Here is a 12868-nt window from a genome sequence, read left to right on the forward strand (position 1 = left end):
CAACATGTATTGTACATCCCCGCCTTAGGCCCCCCTCCTGAAAATAACCACTTGAGGAGTCCTGGCCCATTGTTTGACTCACTTTCCATCAAATTTTGCAACACTTGTTGTCATTCTTATAACTACTGTATCTTGAATACCATCTTTTCCCTACACCTCAGCCCTCTCCTCACTGAAAGTCAGCTGGCTCTGAACATTAATATCAGCTCTTATTCAATGTTATTTTTTTCCCCATGTCCGCTACACATTATCCAGTTCTCGAATTTTCGTAGCGGAATCTCCTTAATTTTCCCTGGTGAGGCTTCGGATGTCCTGACAGTCTCAGACAACATATGAATATTCCTCACTGTCGGAAATGTTTTGGCTATCACATTTCTAAAGTGGAAAAGATACACTTTACAATTGTCTTTTCTATGAAATCTCCATTTTAGAGAATATTGAGTTTTATCACCGCCTTAAGCATGTGTATTTTCTGCCCCCTGGCTGCAGTACTGATGACGCGTAAGTTCCTGTTGAGTCGTTGATGTTGTTTTCAAGAATTGTGCCTCAGGGGTGACATCCTGCCTAGGCCAACTCTTGCGCCTGCCTGTCAGCTTGCGCTTTTCCTTCTTGTTGAAAGTTTGCTCTCTCAGGCTGACCCGAAAACGAGTGACCAAACCAGACCCTTTCACTAATTTTAAGTTGCCTTAACGTCTTCTTGTTTAACAGTCTGTTCCCAACAGGAAAACTCTACTCTGAAGCCCCCTTCTACTAATACGAGTAGCGTTCTTCTTGACCACGAGTTTGAATTCCGTCTGAGGCATCTATTATGGATTTCCTTACATTCCTTTTTTTTTTTTTTTTTTTTTTTAAGTCATTCTCCTTTCCGGATTTCTGTGAAATATTGGCTCTTGCGCGAAACATCTTAACGGCCTTTGACAGAGTCTGAAACAAATTTTTGATATCATATTCCTTCCTACGGATTCTGTCCCTCTATCTGTGTCTTCCTCTCAATCTTTTTCTTCAATCGTTCTATGCGGGCTTTTGTATATGGCCTGTGTTTTTCTTCTAAAAATATCAGTAGTAGTGCCCCTCAGGGTTCCGTCCTCTCACAAGGCACCCTTCCTTCTAGTCACCAATTATCCAAACTTTTCATCTAGCTTTATCCATTCATACACCGATGATTCCACCCGCTTCTCAGAGGGTCCATCTTGTCATTAATAATTTAATGGAGGATAATCAGTTTGTAATCTTAGCATTAGTTAACACTATCCTGTTCCTAATGAATTCTTGTTTCAATTCTTCACTGATCACAAAGACACACACACACACACACACACACACACACACACACACACGTTATATAACGCTACATACATACTGGTATTCACACACACACACACACACACACACACACACACACACACACACACAAATCTTATATAACGCTACGTACGTCATAGGAACACACGTACATACGCATCAGCTAATAATACTAATCTCTCTCTCTCTCTCTCTTTCTCTCTCTGTCTCTCCTACTACAACTTCTTTGAATACTCCTAATTGGTTACAAAATTTATGGTCGTTATGTAGAGAAACCAACCCAATTATCCATCTGTCTGTGTTTCTCTCTACCAAGATAAATAAAAATATAAAAAAAGTCAAATTTATATAATCTCAGCGTAAACCTTAGACATTTTATTGAACTCTTCACTCCGATGGCGTATTTTCTTGCTTTTTATTTTGCTTCTAGATGACTTTATTTCGCATAGGAGAGAGATTTCAATAAAGCGGGTGTTAAAGGCTATATCTAACGCCTTTATTTCAAAACAGTGCGAATAAAGTTGTATGGATTGTACGGCACCATTGCGTTTGGTGCGAATAGGCGAGTTTCAATTTATCTACAAGGGCGACGACATATTGTGCAAAATTTATATATATTTTACACTGCCTTTTTGCGAATGTTGAGGGTGCACTGTCGATAAATCTGCTGTTGATGTGATATTTTGCTTGTTGTCATATTGTTTACTGCGACAATGTGTTTGGTGTGATAGTGTGTTTACTGCGAAATTGTGTTTACTGTGTTATTGTGTTTACTGCGATATTGTGTTTACCATGATAGTGTGTTTACGGTTATGTGTGTACTCTGCGATTGCGTTTACTGTGATATCGTGTCTATTGCGATGCGGTGTTTACTTTGATATTGCGTTTGCTGTGATATTGTGTCTGCTTTGATAATGTGTTTACCGTGATATTGTGCTTACTGTGCTATTGTGCTTACTGTGATAGTGTTTACAGGCATTTCTTCTAACTGTGTTTACTGTGATAGTGTGTTTACTATGTTTACTTCGATATGTGCTGCGTATTGTGATCTGCTCTGTCCCTCTGCACTTTCAGGTGGACTGTGCGTAAAATTCCTGAAGGTGATATTATGTGTGAGTTCAGGCTAGTACTTCATTGTTAAGATTACATACAGATTGCCTCCAGTGTCTAATCTGTCTTAGTGCTTGCTTTTACGAGTAGACTCTTGAATCCGATGGCTTACCTTTCAATCTTTGTTATCTTCAGGCGATTTGGTGTGTGTGTGTGTGTGTGTGTGTGTGTGTGTGTGTGTGTGTGTGTGTGTGTGTGTGTGTGTGTGTGTGTGTGTGTGTGTGTGTGTGTGTTTGTGTGCGCGCGCGCGCGCGCGTGTGTGATGCACCAGTGTGAAATGTGGCAGTGTGAAGAATGACAGTGAGAGATGTGTTAGTGTGGAGTGTGTTAATGAGAGAAATGATGAAGTGTAGCGATGTGAAGGTGGTAGTGTGAAGTGTTGGGATGTGAAATATTGGGATGTGAAGTGTTGGGATGTAAAATGTTGCAGTATGAAGTGTGGCGATGTGAAGCGTGGCAATGTGGAATGTGGCAGCTTGAAGTGTGACAGTATGAAGTATGGCAGAGTGGAGTGTGGCAGTGTGAAGTGTGTGAATGCCTCCCTTTACTGGTCAACGATTTCTCTGACCTCCCGTAAATCAATCAAAGAGCGTGTCGCCTTGAAACCTTACCCTGCTCGTCCCCTAACGTCAGCACTAGGGGGCTTTATTCAGAAACTTTCCCAGGCATTTAAGTTGTGCATAAGATTGTTTGCTGATACTTATGTTTTATTCTTACAGCCACCATATAGTTCACAAGCAAATTTTAACTGCATTCTGTTCTCTTTAACTAGGCCTGTAACAACCATCTCTCCATCCTAAAAGTTTAGATGTAAAGTATTGTTCGGTCTGAGTTCTGTTTTTAACCATATAGCAACCAAACTCTTTACAACCAAGCATACTTAGAAAGAGAGGAAAAAAAATAATAAATGATGTGCACACCTTTATCGTAAAAAATGCTGAGGTCCCTTATGAGCACTGAAACTTTATCTCATTTCCTTTATCTTGATTTACTATTTAACTTCATAGTATCTTATCCACTTGCTTTTTTCTTATTCTTTTTTCCCTCTCTCCTTTTTATTTCTGGATGCTTGGCTGTAATCCTCTGAAACATCTATCCAGACCCTCTTTCACTGAACATCTTTCCGCCTTTCATCTCTTGAGGAAATAGGGCATTTAGAGAGCGGAATTATCTTTTATTTGGCGTTACGTTGGCTTCTCAATTACCTCAGTGAATGGATTCCCTTGGTACCGGTGCTCTATTAAGAAACCTGAGAGAGAGAGAGAGAGAGAGAGAGAGAGAGAGAGAGAGAGAGAGAGAGAGAGAGAGAGAGAGAGAGAGAGAGAGAGAGAGAGAGAGAGAGAGAGAGAGAGAGAGCATGGAAGAGGAAATAAAGAACACGAACGTAGACAAAGAATCAGAACAAGTACTCTAACGAACGTACAGCTGAACACAAGGCAAGAACCAGAATGATCAGTGGAAGAATTGACTCGGGAGATGAGAGAACAAAGTAGAACAGAATGAAAATATTTTGGATCAGTGTGAAACAATGGATGAACAGGCTGAAAAAATGAATGAACTAGCTGGAAGACGAGTGAACAAACTGGAAAAATGAGTGAACTGGCTGGAGAGATGAGTGAACAGACTGGAAAGATGAGTAAGCTGGCTGGAAAGATGAGTGAACAGGCTGGAAAGGTGAGTAAACAGGCTAGGAAAATAAGTGAACAGGTTGGAAAGATGAGTGAAAAGGCTGGAAAGATGAGTGAACAGGCTGCAAAAATGAGTGAAGAGGATGGAAGGTGGTAGAACAGACTGTAAATCGGAACAAGATATGGGAGAAAATGTTGTGAACCATCGTCGTATTAGAGGATGTTTGATAAGCCGTACTAAAAAGGACAAATAAGTGTAATACGCCAAGTAGATCGTTATGGTAGAAGAGATGCGAGGGAGCCGGATAAGCCCACGAAAATAAGACTTTAAAAAACAGGACTTCAGCCTTCTTTACTGAGCCCTGAACCTGCTGCATAACCAAAACACACAAATGCCTAGACACAGAAAGACAGACACGCAGAGATCAAAAGAAGTGAAGACATCTGAATTAAACCAAAAAGAACCTGAGCTGAACTGAACTGAGCTGAAGAGATCTGAACTGATATGGAGTGAACTGAACTGAACTGAACTCACCAGGATGTAGACGTGGACGGGGCCTTGGTATGGTCGCAGGTCGGTCCTCAGCAGCACCACCCGGAACTCAACTGTAGAAAATAAAAATTTGGTTAATTCAGATGCCTTAACACGGGCTGGGATTAACGCCGGCTAGGATTAACACGAGCTAGGATTAATACAGGCTAGGAATAACACGAAAGAGGAATAACAGGCTAGGATTAACACTGGACTGAGTTTACATAGCGGGAGTAAACACAATCCAGTATGGGCTAATATGGATGTGAACCCAGTGGACTGAAGACTGAAACTGCCTTTTTCCTGCAGTACACCGTCTTGCTTTCGTGGGACAGGGAGGAAGTTGGGGAGACGTTTGTAAAACCGGGCAACTCCACCGTCGGGTTATGTTGGTGTCACTGCGAGAAAGTATTCTTCTACAAAACACACACACACACACACACACACACACACACACACACACACACACACACACACACACACACACACACACACACACACACACACACACAAACGTCTGGTTCAGGTGTTTGAAGCTCGCTACAGAATAATTCCGCAAAAGCAGCTGGGCTTGTGTAAACCGTAAGCAGCAATAAATTTACTTGTTTTCCCCTCTGAGCCCCTTCAGTCCAGTTATTTACTGTCATTTTAATCCACCCACCACTAGAGACGATTATATTCAGCTTAAGGAATATCTGTTTTGGAGGGGGTTAATAAAGGCTGTATCTATTTCTTCCATTTCGGTAAAGTTTCTCCTGAGCTGAATGATATCGTCTGATGGTATCAAGAGTAAGATGTAAAATGCGTCATCGTAGTGAAGGAGTTTAGAGAGGGAAATTGTATCGAAACTCTCAGCCAAGTTTGAAACAGACTGACAATGATAATAGGAAGCGCATGGTTGGCCTGGTGTGGAGGATTTCTTTTAAATTGCAGAGAGAGAGAGAGAGAGAGAGAGAGAGAGAGAGTAGGGAGGAACAACTACGCCCCATTTTCTTTGATGACCTCTCAAAATCTGCCGTCACACAATGATTTCCACGAAGCTTATTGTGTGAGTTCCTAGCCTGCAGTTACTTCCGCGTTGCCTAATGGCGACCTGGCAATAACAAGAATAGAAGTTAAGCCATTCTCTGCATTCTCAGTCATTTCAACACCCCGGTTCAAAGCAGCCGTCGAGTGTTCAAGGAAAAATGAGGTAGAATAGATTACGAGTATTTTATTTTTGTGCTGGTGGGTGGCTGACTTTAGGTAAGAAATACAGCATCAAAACAGGCGCAGTTCTCACCCGTTTCGGAGCTATAATTACTGATAAATTAGTCTCACACTTAATTAACCTGCAGTCTGTGGTCATTAATAATCGTCACTTAAGAATGGTTGCAAACTGGATCCATGTAGACGATTATTTTTAAAGCCCCCATCCCTTTTTGACTCCTCGTGCAGTCGGTAAGTCAGTAATCCTTGTTGTGATGGTGCTGATGTGCCAAGTAAGAAAGAGGAGGACTGATAAGGAAGGATTTCAGCATTGGAATATGGACTTATATCTGAACAACTACGAGGATTTTTTAATGTTAATAATTCTTACTCACTCCATTTCTCCGTGAGGGTTTGAGTTGCGATGATGATGATGATGATGATGATGATGATGATGATAATGATAATGATTGCTAATATGCTCCTCAAGGTCTACAAAAATAATTCAGACCAAGGATTTTAAATTTAAGTCCTGTTTACCTCGTGGGAATACTTTGATCAGCTATTTTTCCGGACGCCAATAGCCAGCCACGATATAAAATATAAAGCTTTTAGATCACTACTCGTACCAAAGTAAACACTCTGCCTTAAAATAGGTAAAGAAAAAGAAAACTTAAAAAGGGTAAAAAAAAAAAAAAAGAGCAGAAAAGAAGTACTATTTTTTTCTTTAATCCAGTATGGCACAATATTTTAAACAGGTGTGTGTGTGTGTGTGTGTGTGTGTGTGTGTGTGTGTGTGTGTGTGTGTGTGTGTGTGTGTGTGTCTGTGTGTGTGTGTGTGTGTCTGTGTGTGTGTGTGTGAACAAAGTGACTCAAACAGCTTTACCCAGTTTTAGACAAACTTTGTGAAAATGTTGAGGTGCAGTCAGGGAGGAAATCTTTTTGTTTTTGAGAACTAGGCCACGGGGTTAGACCAAACTCTGGCCTAGAAAAATCAGCCTAAACAGTTTTTCCTCCATTTAGATCAGTTTTTCTCATCTCTCTTCAGGTCGCGCTTCCCCATTGCCCTTGTCCACATATCCCCTCCTTCCCCCACACTCTGTCATCACCTAACTTTAAAAACCTATTCGGAATTATTGCTGTTATTACTGTTGTCGCAGGTTCAAGTGGACGCAAACCCAGGTGAATACAAGGTTAATTAGCTTTTCTCCTGCAGTGCACTATCCCCCTTTTTGTGAGATTGTGGGGAGATGAAGGAAGTATATGTTTTAATTGGGTTGCGGTCAGTCGTGCAATGTAAGAATTTTAGGTGTTTTTAAATTTCTTTCTAAAAGATCAGATTAGAGAGAGAAAGAGAGCGAGAGCGAGAGCGAGAGAGAGAGAGAGAGAGAGAGAGAGAGAGAGAGAGAGAGAGAGAGAGTCACTACTTGGTCCTGTTTCAGAGTTGTAGAAAAACGTTTGGTGGTAATCTGATAAAAAATAGAAACAAGTTATCGGTTGGAAGGGGTTGATGTTTATGCACTACCCTATCACCAGGAGAGGTGTCTCGAAGCTGAATTAAAGAAACGTGGTGATAGGTAGGAAAAAAGGAATGATCAATGTTCTGAACTATCATTTATTACAGGAGGTAGAGAGTTGGTCGGTGGGTATTAGCGCTGAGTCAGTGATGTGCGAGGGGGCCTGACGTGATCTGTTGAGCATAGGAGGATCTGTAAGCCACGAGAACTAACTTGGAATCGTACAAAAAAATAGTCTATGGTTGAAGGCGGACATAAAAAACATTGTGCACCACTTGATAAATGATAAATGGGTTGATAACTGACTTTTTTTATTTTTTTTTATTTTGCAGGTACGTGTTCAAAAGGCGGAGACAGGGAGGAACGCTGAGTGAGTACAGAATAGAGATTTTGTATTACGCAATTGTTGCTTCGTTGAGATTTTTTCTATCTTCGTTTTGCATTATATTATTATTAATATTAATATTAATATTAATATTATTATTATTATTATTATTATCATTATTATTACTATTAACTTGTCATCTTCGTGTTTTTATTTGTGCCAAATGAATATGGTTCATTTTCTTATTTTCTTTTTACCTTATCGTGTTTTGGGTGTTTGACTGGTCCTAGGTTTCTGGTGTGTGTGTGTGTGTGTGTGTGTGTGTGTGTAAGTGGCACTCCCCTTAGTACACGTGCAATATTGTACGTCTTACCTGGCTCTGAGTCGTGTAACCGTGAACCTCCTAAGCCAACAAGTAATACGACATAGCTGACTTTGCCTCGTGTAACCGGGAGTCTTCCAAAGCCACGAGAGTACATTTGCTGACACTGATGTTGCTTGACTTTTTAGCAAAGAAATATGAAAAGCTCTTATAAAATATTCTTAAAATTCTGTTAAAGTCCTAACATCGCATTACTGGCTTCCCAAAGTTAATGCTCTCAGTCTCGTTATATGTTGTTATTAATGGATCGGTATGTAGTGTCTGACCCCTGATTTTACTAACGGCAATAAAAGTCATGTCTCCCCTGGTTTTCTCTCCATGGACTGTGAAAATTAGCCTAATCTGCCGCCAAATAGAATTTTTAATGTCAGGTGCTGCGGACCCTCGAAAATTAACTGCGAAAGTGCATGGTGAGAAAAGGAGGAGGGGAGGGAGACAGGACATTCTCTAGCAATTGTACAGTTTTGGACAAATAAATCAGGTGGATCGGGTTTATTGTCCGTAGATGTATGTCTTAGTTATTATCACCTCTGTCCCCCACCTGTTTGTGAGTCGGTGGAGATGTGAGCCACCTACTGCTACGAGACCACACACACACACCTCACCGCCACGCACCCACCTGTCTGTGAGCCGGTGTAGATGGGCCTGGACATCTGCACGAGGATGGTGAGGAAGCGAGGACTGATGGCCACCCAGGTACTATTGGCAAACACCAGCTGAGTCCCGCGCCGACCCTCCACGCGAACCTGCCCTCCCATCTCTGAACTGCCGCTCACATCACCAGGGATCTGACGGAGTGGGCGTGGGTGGAGGGGTTAGAATGGGTTTATGAGTGCGGCAAAATGGGTGAATGAGTGGGCAAAATGGGTTAATGAGTGAGGTAAAATGGGTGATTGGGTGGGGTGAAACGGGTGAATGGGTGGGTAAAATGGGTGAATGCGTGGGTAAAATAGATGACTGGGTGGGATATAAAAAAGGCGGGAGAGTCGGATAAAATAAGTGTGCCGATATCTGACGAAAATTGGGCTGAAATATAGTACGGATATGACGTAATTTGTCGGTCAGAATGGGTGGGTGGATGGGAGGAAAAAAACGGGTTGATGAGTGGGGCAGAATGGGTTGATGGGTTGGTCAGAATGGATCAGTGGATTGGCGGGCGGGTCAGAGTGGGGCTAAATTGTTTGATAGGTGGGGCTATGAAGGTTGCAACATAAGTGAGTGAAAGTCTGAGTACGATAAATGCTGACAAATATAAATACTAGAACATTATAACACGCTATTCGACAACTTGACCTTACCCTGTGACCTATATTTTTGACTGGTTGACCTCTGAATCGTCACTTCATCCTTGACTTACCCTGAACCCCTCCATTGAGTCTGGTCTTAATCCTATAAAATCTTCAAAAGTTGACTTTGATATGTAACCTTGACTTCTAACCTATTGTCCTAAAAGAATAGTTAAACGCGTTGGATGACCTTCAACACTTCCACCGAGTTTGGTCCAAATCAGATCAAAACTCCTTTAGTTATTTTGTTCACGCAGACATACACTGGTCGAACTGTGACCTTTGACTCCTCTTAAAATCGATTCCCTTCATTCTTGCTGTATCCTCAACCCTTCCACAAAGTTTTATCTAAATCCGATCAGAACTGTTTAAGTTAACCTTGATTCGTGTCCATGATCTTTGACTTAAGTATCCCAAAATCAATAGGTCAGTCCCTTGGCTAACCCACAACCCTATCATCAAGTTTAACTGAAATCGGAAGAAAATTTGCACAGTCAGTCAGTGGCAAAGTAACGTGTTGAGATAATTGTCAATATCTCTCTATCTCTTTGCCTTTCTGTCTGCCTGTCTGTCTGTCTATCTCTCTCATTTCTTCACGCCACCCACTTCCCCAGTCATATACTGCGTCTTGGCTTCAGACCCTCAGCTCCAGACACACTGCAATCTCTGTTCTTATAGTTTTTCCAACTGCAATCTCTTCGCTGTATTATTGCTCAGGTGTCTCTTGTGATTGCTTCTCGTGGCTTCTGTGTTGTTGACGTTCTCGTTGATGAACTATGGATTGATGTGATGGGGGTGGTGATGGGGGTGGTAGTAGTAGTTGTTGCTGTGGCAATAATAGTAGTAATAGTAGAAGTAGTAGTAACAGTAGTAGCAGTAGTTGTTGTTACTGTCGTTGTTATAGCTGGTGATGGTGGTGATGGTGGTGGTGGTAGTAGTTGTAGTAGCAGTAGTGGTAGTAGTCGTAGTCATAGTTGTTGTTGTTGTTGCTTTTTGGTTGCATGTGTTGTTCCATTTTTGAAATTATTCCGTGCATTGCATTATATATTTATTATTTATTCATTAGGTAGGTTTAACCCCGTCAGCCTCGCGAGGACACCAGCTTCGATTTATTCTTGCTACTGCCAGACGATTTTCCTCATCATAGAAGCGCACTCTAGTAGTGAAGGGGTTAATGAGCGCTACGTGTAAACTCTGAAATTTGAAAACCTTCTCCTGTATTGAACGAAACTGTCTGGAGATGACCGAAAAGAAATGGAAAAGACATCGCACTGAGAGGGCTAAAACTGGCATTATTCACCTCTATCCCGGGATGTTTAGGGTTGGTTTTCCTTCTCTCTCAGTGTCCGGTGTTCGTATTTTCATTGCGTTCGTTGTTTTTCTTCTTCTTGTGTAATGTTTTCCTTTTGTTATTACTCTTTTCTTACCTTTGTTTTTTGTGTTTTTATTCTTTTTTTATTGTTTCCTTTCTTTATGGTTTCAAACTGTTTCTAGACTGTTCCCGTGTCTGTTTTCTTTCTGTCCGTCTGTTTGTCTGTCTGTCTGTCTGTCTTTCTCTCTGTCTCTGTCTGTCTGTCTGTCTGTCTGTCTGTCTCTGTCTGTCTGTCTGTCTGTCTGTCTGTCTCTGTCTGTCTGTCTGTCTCTGTCTCTGTCTTTCTGTCTGTCTGTCTCTCCCAACCTCTGAGATGGTAGAGAACTCAGCAGGGGAGGGAGGGCCGTGTCTTATACGCAGCATTTTTATTCCAAGCAGTGACTCGAGATTTTTGTACGCTGGAAAAATGCTGCCACGGACGAAGGTCACTCTTCTAAGACCAAAGAGAGAGAGAGAGAGAGAGAGAGAGAGAGAGAGAGAGAGAGAGAGAGAGAACTAAAAAAAATATACCTAAGAAAAAAGTAACAACAAAACTTTGAAGAAAACTAATTACTCAACACAAGAAGGAAAAAAAAAAAAAAGAGTAAATGGAAGCTTCAGGCCCCTTACGTTCTGAATGGGGAGTTGTACTGGCTGTAGTTGTTACTTGTACACTCTTTCTCTCTCTCTCTCTCTTATAATGTTCTTGATGTACTGTATCTTCCCCTCCCTCCTTCTTTTTTCTTTCATTCCTCCTTTCCACTTGTTCCTTTCAGCTCCAGGACATATTTTATGCTTTGTTCTTGCTACAACCAGACGATTTTACTCAGATGACGGGAGTACCCGAGGAGTGGATGGGTTAATGAAGACGATATTATGTCCCGCCGGTTCGATAAGTCTCTCTCAAGCCGAAAACAAGCTTTTGAAATTAGTAGTAGTAGTAGTCATAGTAGTAGTAGTCATAGTAGTAGTAGTAGTAGTAGTAATAGTGGTAGTAGTAATAGTAGTAGTGGAAGTAGTAGTAATAGTAGCCTCAAGCTCAGCTAACACTTAAGCATTTTGACTGCAGGCTAATGTTTCCCTCGTCCTGCAGTTCACCATCCTCCATTTGGGAAACAAGGAAAGAGTTAAGGGACATTAGTATAACCGGGCAGAGGGGTCGCTCAGCTACATCAGTACCACCACGTGTAGTCATTCCTCTCCAGCACCTCCTGATTTAGTAAGGAATAAAAATAACGTCTTGGGAGTAAAGACATAATATTGCTCTTTACCTGCTCTCTTTCAGTTCTAGTACCGCACATTAGCTCATTTCCCTCGCCCTTCCCCCTTCACGCCAACTTCCATCCCTTGCCTTCCCTTTCCACTTCGTTTTTATTTTTGTTTCTTCTACGTCCCCGCTTCACACTTCCTCTCTCCTACTCAGCTCCCAACACTGTGCCTCACCTTCCCCACCCTTCTAATTTCCCTCCTCTTCCTTCCACTTCTTCTTTGCTTCCCTTCCTCTCTTCCACTTCCTTTCCTCCTCCTTCGCTTCCTCCCCCTTCCCTTCCTTCTTTCCACTTCCTCCCTCTGCCTCCCTATTCACCCCCTCGGCACTGCGTCATTGAGTGGTGAAATACTAAAAGGTCTGTTTGATGAGGTGAGTCAGCATGTTCTGAATACAGTCCTGTCAGCTCCCTGTCACTTATAGAAGGGAGAGGGGAAGGGGGCAGCGTCGAAGGATGGAGGGAGGGAGTGAGGGATGAAGAAAATAAACAAGGGTACAAAGAAAAATACGCAGCAGCAGACCTATTATTCCTTTCGAGAACTATGTCATTTAAGGCAGGAGATGTTTTTGTTACCTATTTTTTGAGGCCAAGATAAGGATAATAATGCAGTAAGGCTCTCTCCACCCACTGATCCGCCCAGCACAACTCCGGCAGGATAAGTATGTGAATCATTGTTCAGTATAGAAAAACTGTTATGGGAATTTCATAGGAATGGATGTTGGACTGAATGAGCGGAAAATACATTCTACAGTACCATGACCTGTAAGGGAGGCAGTATAATGTTAACACTGGGTGGATAGCGATACTGTGGTGCAGTTATATTTTTCTATGACGTGGCTTCGAGAGAACACACACACACACACACACACACACACACACACACACACACACACACACACGTACGTCCGAAATGCATCTTCTGTGGATGAATTTGTTTAGTTGGGGATGAGAAAGCATATACCTTAACCATTTGGCTTTT

General features: G+C 41.8%; 1 protein-coding gene across 1 annotated transcript in view; it reads right to left on the reverse strand.

The window, feature by feature from the left end:
* LOC145391360 (CD109 antigen-like) overlaps positions 1–12868 on the reverse strand; it is a 98849-nt gene that overhangs the window by 59549 nt on the left and 26432 nt on the right. The window contains exons 5-6 of the mRNA XM_080265958.1: positions 8604–8772; positions 4576–4646 (exon numbers count right to left, since the gene is read on the reverse strand). Of these exons, the coding sequence (XP_080122084.1) occupies positions 4576–4646; positions 8604–8772 (240 nt within the window). The remainder of the gene's footprint in view (positions 1–4575; positions 4647–8603; positions 8773–12868) is intronic.

The sequence above is a fragment of the Coenobita brevimanus genome, chromosome 18 (assembly GCF_032717465.1).
Source record: "Coenobita brevimanus isolate Jiangsu-jjx chromosome 18, ASM3271746v2, whole genome shotgun sequence".
In the NCBI taxonomy this organism is placed as follows: domain Eukaryota; kingdom Metazoa; phylum Arthropoda; class Malacostraca; order Decapoda; family Coenobitidae; genus Coenobita; species Coenobita brevimanus.